The 22,943-nt window shown below is 44.7% G+C and overlaps 1 protein-coding gene across 2 annotated transcripts in view; it reads right to left on the bottom strand.

Moving 5' to 3' along the window:
• Nucleotides 1-22,943, bottom strand: part of SLC35F3 (solute carrier family 35 member F3) — a gene marked incomplete at both ends in the record, with an annotated part of 174,873 nt that overhangs the window by 62,611 nt on the left and 89,319 nt on the right. Inside the window, one exon of one of the 2 annotated variants that reach the window (XM_084261682.1) lies at nucleotides 2,775-2,850. The exons of the other annotated variant lie outside the window; for it this stretch is intronic. Coding sequence (XP_084117808.1) covers nucleotides 2,775-2,850 — 76 coding nt within the window. Of the gene's footprint in view, nucleotides 1-2,774; nucleotides 2,851-22,943 lie in introns of those variants that run through there. 2 annotated transcript variants of the gene reach the window in all.

The following is a 22,943-nucleotide window of genomic DNA, read 5'->3' as shown; positions in this document are numbered from 1 at the left end:
AGCCAGTGCCTGCCAGCTCCAAGACAGACTTGCCACTGGCCAAAGTCAAACCCTTCAGCCACAATGGTAGCGCTCTGGGATAATATAGTTAAGAAGGAGGGTGGAAAACTGTACAATGGCAGCCAGAGAAGAGAGGAGGGAGAACATGAGAGAGGAAGAGCTCTACAGACACCGAGGTTGGTGAAGAAGGATGAGAAGGAGGTGCTCCAGCTCCTCCATGGAGCAGAAATTCCCCTGCAGCCAGTGGAGGAGTCCATGGTGAGGCAGGCTGTCCCCCTGAAGCTCATGGAGGGCAATGGTGGAGCAGATATCTACCTGCAGCCTGTGAAGGACCCCACACTGGAGCAGGTGGAGGTACCCAAAGGAGGCTGTGACCCTGTGGAAAGCCTCCACTGGAGCAGGCTCCTGGCAGGACGTGCAGCCCATGGAGAAAGAAGCCCATGCCAGAGCAGGTTTGCTGGTAGGACTTGTGATCCTGTGGGGGATGCACGCTGGAGAAGTCTGGTCCAGAAGCAGTCTGGTCCATGCACTCCATGGAAGGCACCCACAATAGACCAGTTCGTGAAGAATGCAGCCTGTGGGAAAGACTCACATTTGAGGATTTGGTGGAGGACTGTCCTGTGGGAAAGACCTCAGGCTGAAAGCAGGGGCAGAGAGTGAGGAGTCCTGCCCCTGAGGAGGAAAGAGCAGCAGAGACGTGTGCCAAATTGACCACAACTCCCACTCCCTGTCCTCTGGGTGGCTGGAGGGAAAGAGGTGAGAAACTGGGAGCAAAGTTGAGCCCAGGAAGAAGGGAGGGGTGGGATTGGCAATAAATTTAACTAATTTCCCCGTATTGAGTCTGTTTTGCCTGAGACAGTAATGGAGGAGTGATCTTCACCTACCCACGAGCCTTCTGTCGTATTTTCCCTGCCCTGCCCAGCTGAGGAGGGCAGTGATGGAGCCGCTCAGGTGAGCGCCTGGCCTCCAGCCAGGGTCACCCTACCACAAGAAAGAAAAGTCCAACTAGGTCAACGAAATCCCTGGTGGGCTGCAGTAGGTATCTGAGAGCTCGTATGCAGCATGGAGAGGGAAATGCTTGGAAGGATTCCGTATTATGGCACAGGGAAAGACTGCACTGCTTCTGTTTCTATATAAGGCAGGTAATAAACCGTATTTGAACTGGTAGAAGAGGAATGAGATGACCCACATTTCAAAGCTGGAACCTGGTGGGTTGTTATTATTTATGATTCATAAAGCATATGCAGTGCACCAAAAGAAAGGGAGACGTGCTCCCTGCCCAGAGGAGCCTCCAACGCGAACCTTGAGAGGAACACTCTACCCTGCAAGGGGCTAACTCCACGAGCTTTTATTTATTGTCATTCTAGTGTAATGATGATCAGGCCTGCTCTTCTTCTGGTCAGAAAACTGAGATCCCTCTTCCTATCTCTACAACAGGTGCTCTTGGTTTGGGTTATGGGTTTTGTTTTGTTAGAGGAATGCAACAGCTGTATTCAGTGAACTGAAACAACCTCCAGGTACTCCTGATTTTCCACTTTTATTTTCCGATTTTAATTCCTTTCTCCCTCTGGGGCATTTCTGCAATTTTCTCACTTTCTCCTCCACAGAGCAATATGCTACCCTTTTTATCGTTTCCTTTCTTTGGTCCTCAGTTTTTCAGTATGATTTTTTTTCCTTCTTTGTGAGCTATGGAGTCTAACACTCATGTGTTACCTCCTACTTTTCAATCATTCTCGTTTGAGTTGTTCTTTCTCTTTACCTCATCTTGCTCATCCCTTTCTACCTCTCCTCCCTCCATTTCTCTCAGCCAACCCTTTTCTTCTCAACAACCCCATTCTCTCAACCAACTACTACATCCCCCAAACCAGTGGCTTCCTCTTTGTCCTTCCTTCAAGACCTAAGCTCTGTATCCACTCGTCAGATGGACTTTACTTCCTGACCTGCACCCTCCTTCTGTTCCCCCTGCCTCCACGTCTCCCCCCTCCATCTCACCTGCTCTGCCTCCCTAGGACATGGTCTACAGAGAGCTTTCTGCACAAGATTGCAGCTCCTCACCCCAGATCTCCCCACCAGCAATGCCCAGAGCTTCAGAGCTCTCTGGGTGATCCTCCTGAGCACATCACTACCCTTTTCAAGGTGCCCAGCTATGATTCCTCAAAGTCTTCAAAGGTTCCTGAAGGTCTGCCAATCCCCTACTCCTGTTGGACTCCTAACGACAGTCTTAGGACCCCTCTGCTACCATGCAACCAGCTGGACTGGCAAATGGAGGTAGGACAGATGTTTGGAGTGTCCCCCAATGTGTTGGGGGTCGGACTCCCCACCATTTGGGGTCAAACCCGACCAGCATCCTCCCTTCTGCCAGGGTCCCACCTGGCAGGTACTCGCCCAGGGGCTTGGGGGCTGCTGTGAGGCCCCGAGGGGAGCTCCAGGAGAGTAGCTCATCCTCTGGAGCGTGGGGGAGGAACGAGCCGGAGCAGAGCGGGGCGGAGGATCGGGGTGAGTGCCAGTGATACCCGGCGGCGTGGGAGCTGCGCGACTCGTGGGCGGGCAGGCGGCGGGGACCCCCGGCATCCACCCACGGGTCCCGCAGCTCCCCCGCCGCCGACACGGCAACCTGGTCGCCCCGGAGTATCCCTGTCGCGATACCCAGTCTCCCCGGCTGCGTTCCCCGTCACGGTACCGGTGGCCCCGGAGCATCCCTCGTCACGACACCCGGTCTCCTCGGGATACCCCCGCGGCGGTGCCCCCGTCCCGCTCCCGGCGTCATCTTTTACCTTCCACTTTGGTGAGGGTGAGGACGGGGCTGTTGCAGGCGCTGAGGGGGGCCACCCTGGCCGAGTGCTTCTTCATGGCGAGCCCGTCGCCGGCGGCAGCTCCCCGCCGCCCCGCGCCTACATCCTGGCGCCGCCGGAGCCCTCCTCGGCGGCGCTCCCCCCGGTACGGCTCCCGGCCCGCCGCCCTCTGCCGCAGCACCGGGCGGCGGCGGGGGCTGGGGCTCGCCCGCCCGCTGCCGCTCGGGGCTGCTGCAAACCCGACGTCACCGGCACAGCCCCCCCCCGCCCGCCCCCAGGGCTCCCGTGGCCGCCCCCCCGGGTCGAGAGGGGGTGGCGCCCGGACGCCGCGGCGAGGGACGCTGCTGAGCCCCCGGGCGCCTCCTGCCCCGCGGTCCGGCCTCGGAGCGCCGGTGCGCGGCGTGCGCGCTGCTCCGGGGCCGCGGGCGCCTTCCCGGGCACCGCTCCGGCAGAGCACGCAGGGAGCCCGGGCCGTAATGCGGCTGCGGGCACCGCTCCCCGCTGGTGTGCCGGGGCTTCCCGGAGCGAGCCGGGCTCCCGGCCCCGGCGAGGTGTGCTGCCCGTGCGTCTGGCTGGGCTGCTGCGCCGCCGGAAAGGGCTCCCGGCTTTTCATGGTCTGCCTCGGGTCCTCCTTTCTGTCCTATGGAAACGGGTAATTTCACTCTCCAAAACATGGTATTTTTTTTTATTTGCCCGTACGAGATCCCTCCTTTGTTGTCCTGCGGTTCAGTCACTGCTGTGTGTTAATTTTTCAGCCGTGCCTTCAGTGATTCCTGCCACCCTTCCCACTGCCTTTCTGTTCCCGCTGTGCCCTTTCTGAGAGGCAGACCAAAATCAGACGCAGCGCTCAAGATGAGGACGCGCCATTGATTTATCAATAACATTCCAATACTCGCAGCACCATACTCTACAGCTTCCTTAACACAGCTCAAAAATGCCTTTTTGAGCCAGGAAACAACGTACCTCCATACCCACGCCCAAGTTAAGAGAAAACGTGGCATTTCACAACTGGCTGCTGCATGCACGTAGGTTCAGATTAGATATTAGGAAAAAATTGTTCATTGAAAGAGTTGTCAGGGCCTAGAACAGGCTGCCCAGGGAGGGGGTTCAGTCACCATCCCTGGACGTGTTTAAAAAAAGGGTAGATCAGGTAATTAGGGTTTAGCATAGGACAGAACCTTTGGACTTGATGATCTTAAAGGTCTTTTCCAACCTTGTAATTCTGTGATTTGTTGAACTTTTTATTGTGGTTCCTCTTTCCCCCCCCCCCCCAAATAATTTTAAGACACCCCCCCTGTCATGACATAACAACAACATATAGTAGCTGTACCTTTCTTTCGATATGTGACAGCCTAACTGGTGTTAATTAACAAGACTTAATACAAGTGGATCCTGGAGAGAACTGTTTCTAATAAATAAATATGAAACACGCTAAGAAGTTGTATCGCTATCGGCAAAGGATCGGAATCCACAAGCTGCCGAGCACGGGGAGCTGGGTGCCCTTTGCTCTCAGCCGTTTCTTTCTGTGCATATGCAAATGCTTGGCACGCTCACCGTGTCCAGAAACGAGATGCGTCAGCAGACGAAGACGCAAGTACTCGGGATTTCTTAAGATTTGGGAAAATTGAACTGAGTGTACTTGGCAAACAAGAATAGGCAGCCATCAATACTCCACAGACATTCCAAAGTATTTGTTAATGATACAAATACTAGCTGTTGAAAAGCAGCCCCGACAGGCTGTTCAGCAAACCGTGGGAAAACACCGCCTTACTTGTGCCGGCTGGCCGGCCCTCTGGATTCAAGAGGCAAGACTTCTTTGTGGGTCAGATCCAGACTGTTAGCTTGCACTACAGGTCTCATCTGGTGATGTGCACTCTGATGAAGCTCTATGCATTCCCTATGCCTCTTCTGTGTCAGCCTTTGGGATGAACCTTGTAAAAAAAAGAAAAATCATGGGGCTCCTTTCAAAAGCTTGGCTTGGTCAAATTAAAGAAAAAAAAAGAGAAAAAGCAGGGGGGTTCATGGTTATTTCCAGGCCTCCTTAGTAGAATTCTCTGATCTGTTCAGCTTCCTGTGCTGCTGCATGTTGGGGACTGTGGCTCCATCTTGTTTCACTGCACTATTTCATCTCGAAGTCCAATTAGTTTCTGATCTTCGTAAGAAGTTACATAAAAAGAGGCAGATCTCACCTCACATGGTTCTGTCCGCGAAACATTTTGCAACGTCGCAGTGCCTTTCATCTGAGCATTTCAAAGCATGTTATAAAATGTTAATTCACTGCACTGCCTCCGTGAAGAAACTTCAGGCTCACTGGTGAGTAAAATACAGCCACAGAACTGAAGTAACTCCCTCAGCTTCAGATATCCAGGTAACACCAGAGAAGAACCAAATCCAGGTAACCCTGACTGGCTTCAGATCAGAGCTTACCTCCCAGGATCACCTGAGCCTCTGCTATGTAAGCGGGAAACTACTAACTCAGTGTTTTACAGCCAAATTTTACCTACTTTTCCTAGAGGTCCTACTTGTCCTGCACAAGGCAGGACAGACTTCTCTACTGGCTGTGCCTTGTAATCAATGGGACATTGATGAGAATTAAAAGGATATTTATGAAAAAGCCTTTGTTGCTGGGCTCTTACACACTTTCCTTTCTGCAAGGTTTATGCTCTCTTATTTTTTAAAGGAAAGACACCGCAAGTACAGTATATTCACTTGGAGGGTGGTGCTGCTCACCTGGAGGGTGACACTGAACACAAGGCAGGTTTTTTTGGGGGGGGTGTATCGTTTTAACTCTGCAGACACTTAGTAGTGCAGGATTTGCCGAGCCGCAACGCCTGTGATGTTTTATTTAAGCCTGGAACTCCAAACGCCAAAGACCTGCATGGCAGTAATTACCCCCTGCGGCCGGCCGGGCCTCTGCCTGCCTAGATGAGGCTGGTGCCTGAGTGTTCTGCTTACAGGGACCAGCACACCTCTGCCAGGGAGCTCAGAGGCATCTAAGCCTTCAAACCTCCTGTCCTCCTCCCTCCTCTGACGATGCCTTGCGTGGCCGCTGCAGCACTCAAGCCTCCTCTCCCCAGTGTTAGTCAACCTGGAGAAGCTTTCAAAGGCACGGAGGACAATTAGTATCTAACTACGCCTGGTTTCAAATTGGGGACGGGACATCCAACCACTTGAGGGCTTTGGGAAGTCTTTCTCCCGGCGCGTGTGTGAAGTGTAGCTAATTGGGGCTGATGCAGTCTGGGACAGCTGGGATCGACCCTGGTCCCGGGGCTTTATACCTCCGTCAGTCTCTGCTGTCTCTCGCTGCCCTTCAGGCGCACACCAGAGATCCGCGCTGGGCCCCCGTCTTACGCTGCACATAAAAATATCAGCCACATATCACAATAACAAAAAGCTGTGTTTGTTTAATGAAGCTGAGGGTGCCTGAGGACTGTATTCCGGGGACTCTACAGTGAGAGCTGCATTTGGCAGCAGCCTTGTTACTTTCTGTAGCTTGTAGCACGCTGCAGCCTTCCACCTCCCTCAGCCTTAACACGTTTGCTGCTGGATTACATTTAATTTGACTTGCAGTAAGCACCTTATAGCACAAGCGATGCAAAACTGATGCACGCAGGGTAAAATTTCAAGCTGATGGCCGTTTTTGCCTTTATAATGCCTCTCTGGTACTTGAGGGGCAACAGAGGAGATGCTGGTGGGTGTGTGGGCTGCAGAGAGCTTACAAATGGGGAGAGGAAATTCTCAAAGCCTGAAAACTGGAGAAAGGAGACTTCCATTTCCAATCTGGAACAACGATGTTTCTCATGTGAAAAAGGCAAGGTCGGATTAAAAATCCAGGATGAGACTTAGAATTTGCCCAGTTTGGAGAATTTGTAGTTTGATGGTTTGGAACTCGATTCGTTAGAGTCAGTTACCTGTCTTCATTTGAGATTAAGAAATTATGGTCATTGGGTTAGGTATTTTACTCATAAACCTACGTGCGCATGTGCTGACACCACCCAGCACCACTTTTCCGAAAGATTTCTCATCAATGTAGGAAGGCAGATCCAAGACAAAAGCCAATGCTCACAGTTACATGCGCTACAACCTCTGGCTTTAATCCTATTAGCTAGTTTGTTTAACCAATGTGAAAACCGTGCCCAGTTGGTAGCGAGCACAGTTGGTGTTTTTCCAGTCCAGACATTTTTGTATTTAGTGTACCCATTAATAGGACATTTATTAATTTAAGTGCTTGCCTTACTACTGAGGGCAATAATTGTTGTGCTTAGCAACCCTAAAGGAAATTGAGTGTGGACTTCTACTCGTGTAGCCAATTTCCTAATAGGCTCCATTTCATGCCAGAATGAATTAATCTGCCAGGAGTCAAATACACACATGAAACCTACACTGCCCACAGTCTGTCAGGAACAGGTCTTCCTTTCCTGTAGCTTTATTGAAGTTATCTGGTGAATATTTTCCACAAATACTATTAGTCTGTTCATGAGGAGCTTGTTGCCCATGAATATTGTGTTAGTTTTGTTGGTCACCATCTAATAACTTTGTTTATTTCCTGACTAAAAAAACATAGATGTCAAACACACATTTCCAACCCAAATAATCTGCATTTCGATGCACTGTCTGATGAGCATCCACCACTCTTTGCACGTCTGCTACACTCACAGCTACCCTCCACTCTGAAGAATTATACATTTCTGTCAAATTTATATGCAGTCTTAGAATCATAGAATGTGTAAGGTTGGAAGGGACCTTTAGAGGTCACCTAGTCCAACCCCCCTGCAGTAAGCAGGGATATCTTCACTACATCAGGTTGCTCAGAGCCCCATCAAGCCTGATATTGAATATCTTCCGGGATGGGGCCTCCACCACGGGGCATCCAGTGATCTCCCACCCTCATACTGAAGAATTTTTTCCTGTATATCCAACCTAAATCTCCCCTATTCTAGTTCAAAACTGTTACTCCTCCTTGTATTGCTTACATGCGTGTCTTTCTCTGCAATATCAGCCTAGCTGTAAGGACTCCAAGAGAGTTCAGTTACTTTCAGTATCATGTCTTGAATTCACAGAACAAGGCAGTGAAGGGGAACCCACCTGGCTAGAGGTGTTTGCCAGGCTGCACTGGACAGGGACTGCTGTACCTAAATGCCTTCACTCCAAATTTCATCCGACACACAGCACTACAGGTAAGTCAAACCTTAGGTGTCCATAAAGGCTGCAGATTGTATGTATGACCATATATCCAACAGTTCCTAAACAGAGAGGGAAAATCCTGGTAGGAATATCTTCCTTGTGTGTTTTTTTTAATCTTCTGTTTACAACTGCTGTAGGGATTACTGGAAAAGACAGCACTGATGAATTTTATTTCTAAATCTCATAAAATATTAACTTTTTCAATATTTTCTGAGAAACTCTCCTGGTTTTGTGCTTAAAGAACAGCTGCATTTTAAATAAACCTGGTGGATTTCACAAAATTGAATAAAAAAAAACCCACCTGAGAGTTTCAATAGAGGACTGCATAACTTTAATTGCCAGTCTCGTGCCTTAGGATTTTGACATGAAACGTTCATGTCTTAAACACGTTGTGGAAGGGAAGCAATTTGTCAATTTTTATGTTAGTTTGAATGTTAAAGAAAAGTTAACTCAGTGCCCACAAGCAGGTATGGGATTGTGAAGTTTTGTGAAGATCTGAAGCCTTTTTACAAGGGAATCAGATATATGCCAAGCTGCTTCAAACCTGTCTGATGCTGCCGGGAGTCAAGGGCAGTCACTCAGTCTCAGTTCTTCATTGACTTCAGCAACACAGGGGAAAAGAGCCCCTCAAAAACAGACATGCAGGAGAAATATGAGAAACACTACTCATTTTCTGAAGGCCATCGATTCTCCTATGACCGACAGTAGATTTAGAGTAGGGTGTTTAAAGGTGAGTGGCCCAAGAATGCAGTGAAAACTGACATGGCTTTTGTCACAATTACGTGATGCCCAGGTATCTCCTTCAGAGGATGGGCATTGGACCTTTGCCTGTCTACAGCTGCAGTTGAGGCTAAGTGCCCACTTTTGGACCAGATGGCTCAGGAACAGCACATCATGTGGCGACTGTGACTGTGTGGTGAGGCCATCCGCAAGGTTTGCCTTTAGAACTTGTGATCTACAACAAATACAGCGATCAGACTACCTAAATATGTAGCATTTATTGATTCTGGTGATGGGAACACGGGAGAAACTGAGAAGGAATAAACCAGCAAAACCCTTAAGATGCCTGTTTGCCTTCCTGCAGTTTGTCATTCCCCAGGAACTCCAGCGGGCTCAACAGTTTTGCCTGGTAGAAGCTGCTCCTCACTAGCTGCTCCCGACAACTCCATCACCCCTCCTTCTGTCTCTTGTCACTTTTTAGCCATTTCATACGTTGATTCCTAAAGCTAGCAGTTCCCTGTGCAGTCCTGGCTGGAGGAGAGAAAGTAGTGGCCTCCTGTCCCAACAGACTGGCAGTTTTCTAATGACCCTCCTGGGTTTATCAGGCGATTGCTTTTCCTCACATATGCTGCCTAACTATGAGACCTTAATGATCTCAAATCCTATGTAATACGTCATTATGCCACCAATATCTACAATTCAGTAACAACAATTTCTTAACCCTTTTATCATCCAGGATACATGCAGCATTAAAAGTAACTGGGCATCACCTCTGCGTTCTTCCCCACCAGCCCACTCCTGGCCAGTTGTCTTTGTAAAGCACTGGATGTGAAGTGCATTTAAACGTAGTTGTGCATGTTTTCTGCTGTCAGAAACAGCGTGTAAGCTGTGCTAAACCTTTGCTGCTGTAACAGCCCAGCTTAGGAGGACTTGACTCTTCTAGTAAAGATGCAAAGGCCAGGAGACCATGTCTGGCAGTAGCTCATACTTTTAGCACTGTAAAAAAAAAAAAAGGTGAAAACAATCTGAAGTTGAAACACATGGTATCTAAAACCTAAAAACAGGATTAAAAAAAATTCTGTTGTTGAGATGGGCTCAGAAGGGGAAGAAATAAAAAATAGTAGTTCAATCTGTGAAGCAAGCTTTTGCCCTCAAAGGAAAGGTTCTTTTAGAATTGACTGAGCAAGTAAGCACACGCTCCTGGCCTCAGAGACACGGGTAGAGACCACGAGACTGAAGACAGAATCACTTTTTTCCCTCCTTCACATCTGAATATTTACGGAACTCTGCCCTGCCCTCCCAGGTAGTATCAGGCAGGAAAAGAAAAGAAAAAGGGACATCCAAAGATCTTTCAGGAAGTAACAGCAAAGACACTTCCAAGCAAATATGTTCTGTACTTCAAATCATCTTTTTTATGGACATGCTCTGGGATAAAGAGTGCAACATCTGTCAAATTTAAGCTGCAGTGACAGCTGATTTAACTAAAGATTAGGTAGGATGCAAGCACTCCCTGTGGCCTTTGGACTGGAGAGGGCTCCAGCCTACAGCAGTAACCTCACAGATACTTGCCAGGGAGAAAACTGCTGTCTATCTAAAATCTGAAGATGCATAAGAGCCAGCAGGTTCAGACCAATTCCTGTGTTGCCCTTTTACCAGGAAGGCTGATTTTAAACACTTTAAACAATTACTTTTTTCCTGTTCTCCTCTGTATGCTCTGTATTTTGTCTGTCGTCTTACTTTTTATGTCACCATTTCTTGTGTTCTTTCTCCTTCGTGTCTTCTTTTCCTTTGTCAGGTTTCTCCCAGTGCTAATACTAAAAAGCTTGCAAGATGAACTGAATGCCAGTTATAAACTTACTCAGACAACAGAAAAAAACCATTTAACTGGTAGGGTTTGGGCTTTTTTCAATTTATTGTTTATTTCCATGAGAACCCCTTAAGAACGAGTACTGGGATTTTTGGAGCTATCTTAGACTTCACAGTTCACAGCTTCAGAGTAAATTCGCTGAAGCCATCTGGCAGCTCAGCACCTCTCTAGCTCTCCTACCCTTTGCTCTTGGGTTACACATTGCTGCCCGTGCATGCTATTGGTGCTATGTCCAGAAGAATTCAAGAGGAGGATGAAAAATAATCCCCTAGGTGCCGCCTCTTCCCAAATTTTCCAAGCCTGCCCTGCTCCTTACAGGAGCTCCAAGTGAGGTCCTACGGAGCAGGCTTCTGGGTTAATCCTCAGGACGCAAGTCAGATCCCTGTAAGCAACAGGTTAATTTTCCTGGGACCTCTCACTTTGGGTGAGTAGCTGTGCTGATTGCCCTCAGAGAGGCCATCCAGTCTGACACACTGAGTCCCTCCTGCAGGCGTGGATTTTGTTTAAAAAGCATTATACAGGATGAACCTTTTAGCGCCAAGTGCTTTGTAATTATATCCGCCCTACCCTGCAATCCTAATCACTCCAGTGTCCCACACTTGGAGAGGCTAAGTGCTTCTTCTTGAGCCTACTGGCTACTTCTCTCTTTTATGGGGCTTCTCTCACTTGCTAATAAGGGAGATATTAATAAACTTGGGCCCTAGCTGGTTTATTAAAATATGAGATGGCAGCATAAGCCTGATTCCCAGAACGATACTAGGACACTGGGAAAAGGAAACGGGAGAGAGTGCTGCGGTGGGAGCACACATTATAAAACCTAAAAGCACCCACTGGGTTACATTAAGGGTGGCATTGAAATCCTCCCACTCCGCTTCAGGCTCTGCCATTACCCTAACACGGGGCACCCGTTAAGTTTCTGCCGCAAGTTTTGCATGCGTACCCCAGGACATCACTTGGCTGCTTCCTGAAGGGGCCTTTGAGCTCCCATGATAAAAAGCCCTGAGAACAGAGAAGCGTTACTGTTATTAAACACTTGGAGCATACTGAACAACCTTACTACTTATAATTCATCAACCTTTCTTAATAAAGAGGACAAATTTATTACTAGTGCAGAAGGTGAATGTATTTTTGCTGCTGTTTGACATTCGTGCAAGAGTAATTATTAAAATCTTTAGGTCACACACTAAACCTGAGTTTTTGAAATGACAGTGATAGAGCATTTTGTAGATCAGAAAGTAACTCTCTTCATCTTTTAGGTGTTTGTTAATAGCTTCAGCATCTTTACAGAATGCTGGATTTTAACCTCACAGGTGCATTGCTGAGCAATATGCTGTCAGGGGAATACCCGCAGCAAAGGTATATGATCTTACAGTCATCATGGAAAATGCCATGAAGAAAGTTCAAGTTCTTTGGGCTGCTTCAAGGCCATGGGAGTTTTTATTAGAGGGGAGTTAAAGATAGGAAGCAAGCTGTCTGCTCCAGATCATGTCTGAAGGTTAGGAAGGTTGCTATGTCCCTTTGGAAAGGAGACACTTTATATGAAGGGCCATGGAAACAGGAGATTTTTAACTGCATAAAACCAGAATAATTCCAAAGATTTCAGTGCAGCCATGTCAGATGAATGCACAGGCAGGAAAGAGTATCATATACCTCAAATACCTTGCAATCCTGAAAACCTTACACTGAATTTGATCTTTTAATTAGAATGTAAAATTATGCTTGTAGCAGCCCTCAAAAAACAGTCAGGAGTCTGAGGAAAACTGGGAGGTTTGTTCTAATACAAATACTTCGAATAAACAAAGCAGGCTTGTAACATTATGTTCTCCTAGATGACTGTGTTTAGTCTAAAATTAGCAAAAAACTTTTGGGGATTTTTAATTCAGATTGGAATTTGAGGGATCAGCTTATTTCTAAAAAATGCCGTGCACACTGACCAGATGTCGAGGAGATGGTTAGTAGACTGCCTTTGATTTCAGCTAATATAGGGAAACCACAGCATAAGGGTCTGTGACGGAGGTCAAGGAAAGGACCAGAGAGGGAGTGATGGTTTCTCTTAGTCACCCTTGTGCTCCTCTCTATTTTTAGCAGGGACTATACTATGGCATACAAATTTATTACAGGTATGTTCTTTTCCCCCCACCCACCTGGGGATGAGGTATTTGTGCTGTTTGTGCAGGGTCTGTATTATAAACAACTTTTATCCTCTGCCAGCTCGGTTCCTGCCAACATCCAGGAGTTTGCAATTTACATACTGTTGTGAAATGCAGAGATTTCTGCAGTCTTCCTTGGGATATGAATCTCCATTGGCGTGTATGGTCTGTTTTTCTCTTTCAGAACAGGAGGGAAGCAGGTGTAAAGGGTTCCTGCTGTCTCTTGCTAGCCAGGAATTGCTACATCTGCGCAGATTTTCTTAAAATAGTCATGACCATTTTTTTTTAAATGCTGGAGTAGAAACTTCAAGTTTTGTGCTTACGTGACAATGGCTGTAAGCAATGAAGATGTGTCATTCTATGCTATAAGCCCTGAATTTTACACAATAACAAGACAGCTCTTTATAAAGACCTGCTGCTGCTTATCATTAATCCCTCAACTTCTAGACTGGATTTGGTTAATGCTTTTGGGGAATGAATCTGGATCATTAATTAACAGTACCAGGGATATCTGTAATAAGATTATGCACATGGTTTTACATCCCCATGACTCAGTTGATTTTCTTTTGAACTAATGGGAACTTTGCCATTGCACTCAATGCACCCAACACCGGAACCACCACTGCTGATAAAACAGCAATAATAAAACAGCCAAAAAGAAAAGTAAATTTTAAAAAAGCACCAAATTAAAAATACTAGCTGATAGAGTAGATGGAAGTAGGGTCATGATACGTTAGGCAAAACATTAGGCAGAAATATCCAAGGTAGAGAAGGAAAGAGAGCACAACCAGCCTGGGTAAGCCAAAGATCCTGTTCCTTTCAGCTGGAGTAAAATCTCAACTGCTAAAAGCAGAGATGCTATTACAAGGAAGATCCTTGTTCTGTAATGTGTTGTTTAGGGTTAACATACACCCTTGTGTAAAGAGACTCCCAACTTGTTCTTTGGCTCCAGCCTGATCCTTTCATAGCAGCCAGCAGGACAAATTCTTTGGAGAATCCATATGAATTGTATCCCTCCCATCACGCAAAGCAAACCTGTCTGATACAGCCACAGGGTGTTGGCTGGATGGCATGTGGACATGAAGTAGGAGGAAGTGGGGAGGAGACTGGCACTTCACCCAAGGCTCCCCTGGCTGGTACCCTATGGTTTTAGCATAACCCTAGGAGAACATCAGCTCCTGGTGTCACTTGCAGTAGAATGAGGCGTGCTCCAATCTTTGCTAGGGACTGGGCAGATGCCTGGATGACGGTAGAGTAGGGCACCTGAGAGCAAGGGACGGCCTATCTATCTCCCTCTCACCTGCACTGAACCTTCATCAGGCAGGCTCCAGCCTCTGCACTGATGGCAGCATCATTCTTCTGAAGTCTGGGACCATGAAACATTCCCTCTGGGGCAGCTGTTTGTGCTCCTCTTCCCTCTCCCACTCCAGGTAGAAGCAGGTCTGGATTTCAGGTTAATTTCAACTGAACTGTGAAGCAGCGGAAAAGCAGATTTATATCCTGCATATTATTTCCACCAGCATTCCTCCAAGTATATATAAAACATTACTATAATTCTGTCCTAGGGTTCTGTTGATATTAACAAATCACTTGAATTTTGCTCCAAGTAATTAAAATTACAAGTACCTTTTATTGCAGTTACAGGCAGGAGGCAAATGCGTCTGGGGCCTTGTTATTCAGATATGCATAATAATCCAGGCAGCTGCATATCTAAAGCCTTCAGCAATGCCACACACGGTTCCTCAAGGCTTTGAAACATAAATCTAGGTCCCATACCACCTAATGGAAGTAAAGAGTGCAATTGCCAAGCAATTTTTTTCTGATGATCTGTGTATAAAACACCTTGCACATAACCTATAGCTGTGTCATGTAGTAACTCACTGAAAAGAAATAACTCTTCAGTGTCAATTTAAACCTGGCTTAGATATTAGTATTAGCAGTGCAAAATGTAAAACAAACTGAGCATTGCATGGAGATGTAAAAAAATAAAGCTTTAGGCTGAGTCCAGACTCTCCAGTTCTTTCAGAAACCTCTAGGAATAAAGCAGAACTTTATCAGAAGACTTGCTTGTTTGCTCAGCCTTCCCCCCACTGATGGCATTTCTCCAAGATTGACTTTTTAGAGAGGATGAAAACAACAACAATAACAATCACATAAAAAAAGAAGGGCAAAGCAGTAAGGAAATGCATTTATAGGAGACTGAAAGGTTATAAGGCCTCCCAGGCCCTATTCACTGAAGCCTTTAATCACCATATTGGGCATAGCTAGTGTATTTAAAGGAACTTTAGAAACCCTAATTGAAAAAACGTATACACTCCCCAGGCACAAGATCATATATGGGAATTGACAAACTTTTTCCGGGTTTCTTTTCCCCATCAAAAATCTTATCTTGTGCTCTCTTCCAGATTGTTCAGGTGAACAAAGGAGGCTGCGAGCAGAGAAGCAGAATCATGCCTGGAAGGCTCGTGTGAAATAGATGAAAGGATCAAAACACAGCTTTAAATCTACAAGGAGCTATGACCACTGCATGACTAAGCTTGAGATAAGTTCTTGCCAGTCAAACAGGAGGAAAGACGCTTGGTTTTGTTAACCAGGAACTCAGAATAGTTTTTGTCATCCCAGCATTTAAGAGCTACTCATAATCACTGTGTAAAATAAGGTCATAGAAGGCGTATTTGTGGGAGACATATATTGAATGATATTTTGGTGTCTGACAAAGCAAACAGGGCATCAGCTGAATATAACAATTCAAAGGCAGAAGACAGGCAGAAGCGTACAGAACTTATTCGTGCAATTAAAGCTACAGAAAGGGAGGACATGAAATACTAACAGGGCAAACATTGGGAATGCAAGTTGGCTTTGCTGAGATAAATGCAACAGAGCTCAGTACAAAACAGCATCCAAACCAATATTCACAGATAGCTTGCATCCATTTCATTATTTCAGGAGTGTAAAGATTTATTTGAAAATTACTTTAAAAAATAAGAAAGTATCTGCTGTCTGGACAGGATCCAGATATGGATTCCTTAGGCCAGTCTCTTCCCATTAACTGCAGAAGCACTACAGATAAATCCCCCAGACTACAACTCTAGCTTTTAGAAGGATACATTTAGATGAAACTGGGCCCTTAATTTCTGTATTTCAGTGTATGTAAAACAAGAACAATGATAATAGTCACCGCTTCATCTAAGTTAACACCAATATATTTTTTAAAGAGTTCTGACCTTACTCTCTGCCCTCTAGCAGTGTATAATATACATAAAGACAAGAAAATAAGCTGTTTGCACTTTAGTTAATCCATACCACCTACATTACACTTCACACAATTTAACTGCCACTTAATGTCTTATTACTGCCTAAATCCCTAAGCAGTAGGGCTGGTTTAAGTCCTTTTGCTTAAAAAGCAGCCTTCTTCATCTTGCAGAGGATCATACGGCCACTCCAACACCTTGATAATGACAGGCTATCTGATCATTCTGAGTACATTAGCATTGAGCCAAGCTGCACCTTTTAATCTCACTACAGCCTTATATCCTCTGCATCTTATGAAACATAACTTTGTCATCACATTTTATTGCTAATGAAGAATCTCAAACAATTCACCCTTACACAGAAGTATCATCTGTTCATCACATGCCGTAGTCACTGAATGCCACCAGAATTAGTATTCAGCAGTGTACATTCATTGACAAAGCCTTTACCTTGGGGTGTGGATATTCCACTTCCACCTATCACCCCTTTCCTAAGTCACTGCATACAAAGTGAAAAAAACCCACCTTTATTTATTTCACTGTGATTTTTATTCTTCCTGCTATTAATTGCTTTTTTGCATTTGCAACAGAATGTCCTGAAAAGAGTTTTTAACTGAAGAGATACCACATCCTATTGCATGATCAACAAAATGACTACATTTGCCTGTGCAGAGCTGCACAGTGAGTTTAGGCAGCCTGGTCTTACTTCCAGATAGTCTGTAGTATGAAAATTGTTTTCTCTGCTTCAGGGGAAGTCCCTCAAAGTCACCAAGATGTAAATATTAGTGTGCATGTCACTATATACTGGCAACAACCAGTGTCTTTATGCTCTCTGCCTTTCCTGTCCATCTTCTAGTCTTTTTACCCTCTTCAGCATGAGGTTTATGAAAGTATTTAAATCTCTGGTGTTTTTCATGTGTTTTGACTGGAGAAATTATGCTTTCTTTTTTATTTCCAAACCAAAGTAAGCACAATGCATTTGGTACAATGAAATTGATACCCAAAATATCTGCCAATGACTGCCTGATTGGCTCTGAGGGTTGGAGGTTTCTGTTTTGGTTTTGGTGGGGTTGTTTTAATATTTAGAAAACTTTGGGGTGAAATGCAGTGAAGAACAAATAGAAATCATTATTGCTTCTCTTGTCACTTAGCATTCTCAAATTCTCCTGCCTGCTTGTATACTGCACACAAACATGAAGAAACTACATTTTAAAAAGAAATCAACAGAAAAGTGGTACCCATGGATGTACCAAATGGTGGATGGGGGTTCTTTGAAACTCCACCAGGTGCAGAATGCCAAATGCTTAACAATTATCCAGTAATAGAGAGGAATTTGGGACTATCTGCTGCTGGAATGAGACCATCTCAAAGAAGAAACAAGATCATTTAAAAAATGTTAATGACTACAGAAATTCCATAATTAGAATCACTGCTACTTCTGCTGCAGATAATATAGATGGATGAAAGGGAACCGAAAAGATCCTCCAGGCTTACAGAAAAAAAAATTGCTACTCAGCACTAAGGAAGATTAGGAGAATCCAAGGCCTAAGTAAAAGAGACACTGAATAAGAAGGAGGGAAAATACACCTGGACGTGAGAGGCAAAACAACTGTGGATAATGCAAAAGATATGAAACAGTCAGAATGGTTTATTATTAATCTCAAGCAAGGGCCTATTTTATTGTGGTTTTCATTTTTCTTTTCAGACTTTCCCTCCTCAGCGTATATTTAAATGTGAAGGAACCTTAGGGATTTGCTGTGGATCGGAAAAAGGACTTGAACTGAGCCTCAGATTCATAAGGAAGAAGGAAAGTGAGCATGGCACAAAATAATATCTTCCATGTCAGTAATGCTCCCTGATTCCTGATAATAACCACATAGATTAGGAAGCTGGAGGTTTCATCAGCTGAAGCCAGCAATGCAAGGCTTGCTTTCAGATGTTATGTCTATACTTTACAGGCTTTTCTGGTGTATTGCATGAGTTATAGTTTCATGGAGAGTATGCTTGCTGCTGACATTACCCCTCAGCATGTTTCAATTCCAGGCCTCATACTATGGAGAAGTGCCCAGGCACACAATCAAAATGCCGAATAAGAGCTCCGTATCCTGCTTACCAAGTGATTTGCTGAGTGGGTTTAAGTAGATATTTAAAGCTAAGAATGTGCACCAGTGCTTTACTGACGATGATTAGCCTCCCTCCCTGTACAACACTGATTTGGTTTAACCCTTGAGCACGTGTTTTCAGGAGTTGTTAGGAGCACAGTGTAATTCCACCCAAAAAGTCCCACCCTCTCCAGAGTTCTATGTAGTCTCAGTATAGTTTTCATTGCAGGGGTCCTACAGGTGAGTTTTGCCCCATGTGTAAAATACTACTCTCAGTTTCACAGCTTCTGCCTCTCTGAGCAAGTAATGAAAACTAATACCCTTTTTTCTTGCTTTACAAGAGAACACAAACAGGAGAAATCTGAACCACAGTCCCAAAAACATTTTCTATTTCCCCTGCAATCACTTTGCTCTCTCCTACGTAATGCTTCTCTAAATGTTACAACTCTATCTTTCCACCCTCTATGGAAATTCTCTGTGTCTCTTTTCCCCACCTTGTGTTTCTTCTATTCCTGCTGAAGTTGGTCCAAGAAAAGTTGGCCAAAACTGTCCACAACACCTACACTTGGATTAATAGTTATGGAGAACTATGCTGCTACTTTAAATTTTGTGGTCTGACTGAATGTGGTTAGTCCTGCTAATAGCTCTGACAAAAGTCAGAGAAAGAAAAGGAGCTCAGAATACCAAGTCTCATTTTAATGTTTTTAACATTAAGGGATAGAGAGGTGGCTGCTTTCTTCTAAGTATATTTATGAGACCAAAATGCTTTGCAGATATCACCTTTCATAATATGTAAATCACATTTCCCGACAAAAAGGAGGAAATGTTCACATTACAAATCATTCTGCCTAGGACAGAAAGAGACTGCAATGTAATTAGCAGGAGGATATGGCTATTGTAAAAAGTTACTTCTCACATGAAGAGAGGCTCTGAACAGTCCAACCTAGAGAGGCTTGAACAATACTACAAGCACATTCATTATATCCATTATAATGTCTCAAGCACATTTTTAGCCGACACAGGCTGCAAATATATTTCCCTGAATGGATTAATAAAAAAATCAGCAGTCCTAGAATTGCTTTGACATATCATTTGTACACATTGTCATCCTGACAACTCTTAAGTTGTTAACACAACTCCAACACAGAGATTGTGTGCAGAGAGCCCACAATTCATTCTAGTATATAATGCAGTATTCCTGGATCTGCTGATTAGCCCTCAGCTGTAACAGCTAAGAGGTGTCTCAAAAAAGTTTATGAGAATATTTCACATATGTCTTTGGTTTTATATCATGTCTTCCTGTTAAAATATTCTTATTTATAAGTATGTTTTCATGTTTATGATCAAGAATGAAGCCTATTGCTTAGCTACAAAACACTTGTTTTCATTTACTTCATGCCAGCACACCTTTTAACGCTCGTGAGATGGATACATTACTTTTTCATAAGCAAGAGGTTCAAATAAAGCAGTACTATGGTGAGACTCTGGATGCCTGCAAACTAAGACATGGATTGGACTTCCAAACAGCAGGAGGTGAGGAAACTACATGCTTCTGGGGATGAACTGTTATATGTGGAAAACCGTGTGGATACGGTTTCCACACGTCCAAAACAATCTGCTTGGGCACCTTACACTGTGTTTAGAAAGCTCCTTTGTGACAGAGAGAACAGGTGTCTCCAGCTCCCCAGGTCAAGCACTGGAACCTGGCGCAGGCAAAAGCCTCTTCCAAGCATTTGGGGAGTGAGGAGAGGAGATGTGTATGCTTGGGCACGTGGGAGCTGCATATGGACAAGGCTTTGCGCAGCCATCCCAGGTGAAGACCTCAAGACTCCTACAGCATTTGACAGCGATTTTAGACAGAATTTGTGAGTGTGTACCTCCCTCTACTGCTTCTGTGGATGTGATCAAAGGATTACAGTGGAGCACAAAGGCTCCGTTCTCACCTTTTGAAGCTCAGTTTGTTACTTGCACCAGGAGATGTCCTGACTTTCCTGAGCATATCTGCACAAGCCCACAAGCCTGCTGTGCATTGTATTCCATTGACCCTGGGGAGTAAGGCATCTGCAGTCTGGTCTTGAGGGTGAGATCCACATTCCACTGCATCCAACAGAAAGGCTGCTGCTGAAATCTGTGGAAATATCACTCCTGACTTAGGCTACTTTGGGTAACTCACCAGCTGCTCAGTTCCTACTGAAGTCCATGGGATTACAGTGGAAGAGAAAGTGTGCCAAAGCAGGAAGCATTTGATAAAGTCACTATTATTTCAGCAGTGAATTGGAACCTTGGGAGTGCTGGAAATTGCAAGTTTCCAGTGGAGAAGGAAAGAACCAGAGCAAGAGGATAAAGCATGCAGACTTGTCTCAGCTGTGAACAGCTACCTGACACCTGATCTTCAGATAAAATAAAGATACAGGAACAATATGAAAAATGTGTAGGTCTTCAGAACATAATTTAATCCTGCACATATGACATATTGAAATCTATTGTAAAAGATCTTCACACAGGCACATGATTGCCAATGACATACTGTATAGTGAGTTATTTTACACTTAAGATATGGTCTATCTCACATACTTCTCTTTGGTTTAATCCTTACCACAAAGGCAATAGAAAGTGCTGCTCTGCCTTTTATGAAACATCTTTGTCAAAGTGCTAGAATTGAACTCAAAGTCACCGAAATGTGTTAGGCTGTCACACAAAGCTTGACAGGGCTTTTCCTCCTCACTCAGCCATTTCATCTGGTAATCAGAATCACACTGAAGATGTTTGAATTTGGTGCTCTCAGTTATGCCTTCTAGAGCTGTGGCAAGCCATGGTTTGTGCAGCATTGCTAGGCCTATTTTCATTTGTGGCAGCCAAGCATGGTTGTTGTTAGCATGGAGCCACATTACCAGAGACTCAGCACAGAAAGGGCTACGATGCTGCAATGGGATTGAGTCACTGACCAAAAGTGTGGGGAGGTTGATGTGTGGAAAACATGCTGGTAAGAGCATCGCCTGTATTGGTTTACATTGTGTGTGCTGTCTTGGAATAACCCAAAGCAAACAGAAAGTGAGTGTGAGTGCACTAGAGTTCACACAGTGAATATTTCAGACAGGTGATTTATAAATGTGGTTCAGTCCTGGAAATGTAGTTACCGTTGGTAACTGGCAAAGTTACTGTTTCACAAAATGCAGTAGCCATTCAAACCTGAAGGAATGTGCTGAGCAACACAGTAGGATTATAACATTGAGAAGCCTGGGGAGAAAGAAACGTCCAGCTGTATTTGCATCTTTGTAATTTCAGAGGTTGGTGCCAGAGAAGGGAGTAAAAGACTGCCTCACCACAGCCTTTTGCTCATAGGCACAAAATTTACCTGCTGGTAGGTGGCAGATCTGAGAGAACAGACCAAGACATGAGAATACAACCCAAAACCAGGAACAGGGTTGGTTAAGATTCTTGGAGAGTTTCCAGAGCAAATCGGAGTGGCAAAAGTTGCCTGTTCTGCTAGGTAAGAAAGGGCAGCAGTGGACACTGCAGGCTGCTGCTTTCTACTTCTCTTTCTGGTTTTAGTTTTCCATCATCCAGAGTACCACCCTTTACTGGAATAAACATGTTGTTTGTACTTTAGGCTAATATTTGAAACAACTTAATGCCCTTTGGTTCTTTTGTTTCCTGGGTCATCAGGAATCCAAATGAAGCAGGGTGTGTGGAACTTGCCCCCCCAGGCCCCCCATGTTTCCAGTCAGCTACCAATGAAGGGACCTACAGGCACCAGAGGTGCTTCTTGCCAAGTGTTGGGGAGAAATCAGCCCTGCCATGTATTATCCACAACCTCACAGGCAAAGGTATGTAAGGAGGAGATCGTTGTCACCACCTTGGGCCGCAGGCTAAGAAAGTGTCTTTGCAAGGAAAGATATATGTATTCCAGAAATCTAGAAAAGTGAGCAAGTTTGTAAGGCTGGATGACATATAAGTAATCTCTCCTTACAAGAGCAGACAGAAGCAGAGTTTGGCTGTTGCAAGCTGTTGCAGGGTACGTCAATTAGTTTGCAAGCAGGCTACATGGCAGCAAAGGGTAGAAACACTTAAATGCTGACAATATTAAAACCAGATCAAAAGATAATACTACAAACACAGTAAGGTGGGATTTGAGTTTTAGTTGTTCTGAAGAGCTGTTAGCAGTGGAAATTACCTCTCTGCTGTCTCCCAAGACAATTTTTTCATGCAGTGAGTATGATCCAAAAGTAATTAGCATCAGTGGAAAAACCTCTTGGGTGAAATATGTGTCTGTACTGAAGTGAAGATGAAATGCTTTAGTCATGGGGGAAAGGATTTCACTCAACAAACATCCAGTGAAAGGGTTACACTCAGTGAGCACTTCAGACAGGAATCACACATCCCCCTTCTCCCCACCCCTTCCTCTTGCTAGTCTCTTGGACATCATCAGGAGCTGCAAATAAGTTTTCTTATGAGCGTCAGTAGATGGACACCTATAGTATGGTTCTGGGAAGCTTCCTCTTACAGGTACAAACACTCCATGCTTAAGTGAGCTACAGAACTGATCCCATTTACACTAAGATAATTATGCGAGGAAACAGTCTGAAAAGTCTAATGTTGAACATGCAGTACCTCCTTACACTTCTTAAACTAAAGACTAGTCATCCATTTTCATATTTTTTTAAATAAGGTATTTTTAGAAGCAATATGAAGCAAAAGTAATTTTAGCAGCACCATTCATCAGTTTGACAGCTTTTATAAGGTAGGAAAAATAAGTAATGTGATACAAATATATGGGATAGGAATAAAACCCCAAAACTGCCTAATGACCAGCTAAAAATATATTTTGACTCATACTTTTCAGGGCATAAGAAAATCAGACAGATTTCAAGAAGAAG

The sequence above is a fragment of the Gallinula chloropus genome, assembly GCF_964237585.1.
Source record: "Gallinula chloropus genome assembly, chromosome: 3".
In the NCBI taxonomy this organism is placed as follows: Eukaryota; Metazoa; Chordata; class Aves; order Gruiformes; family Rallidae; genus Gallinula; species Gallinula chloropus.
The sequence above is the reverse complement of the archived record's forward strand: the minus strand, read 5'-3'. Positions and strand labels throughout refer to the sequence as shown.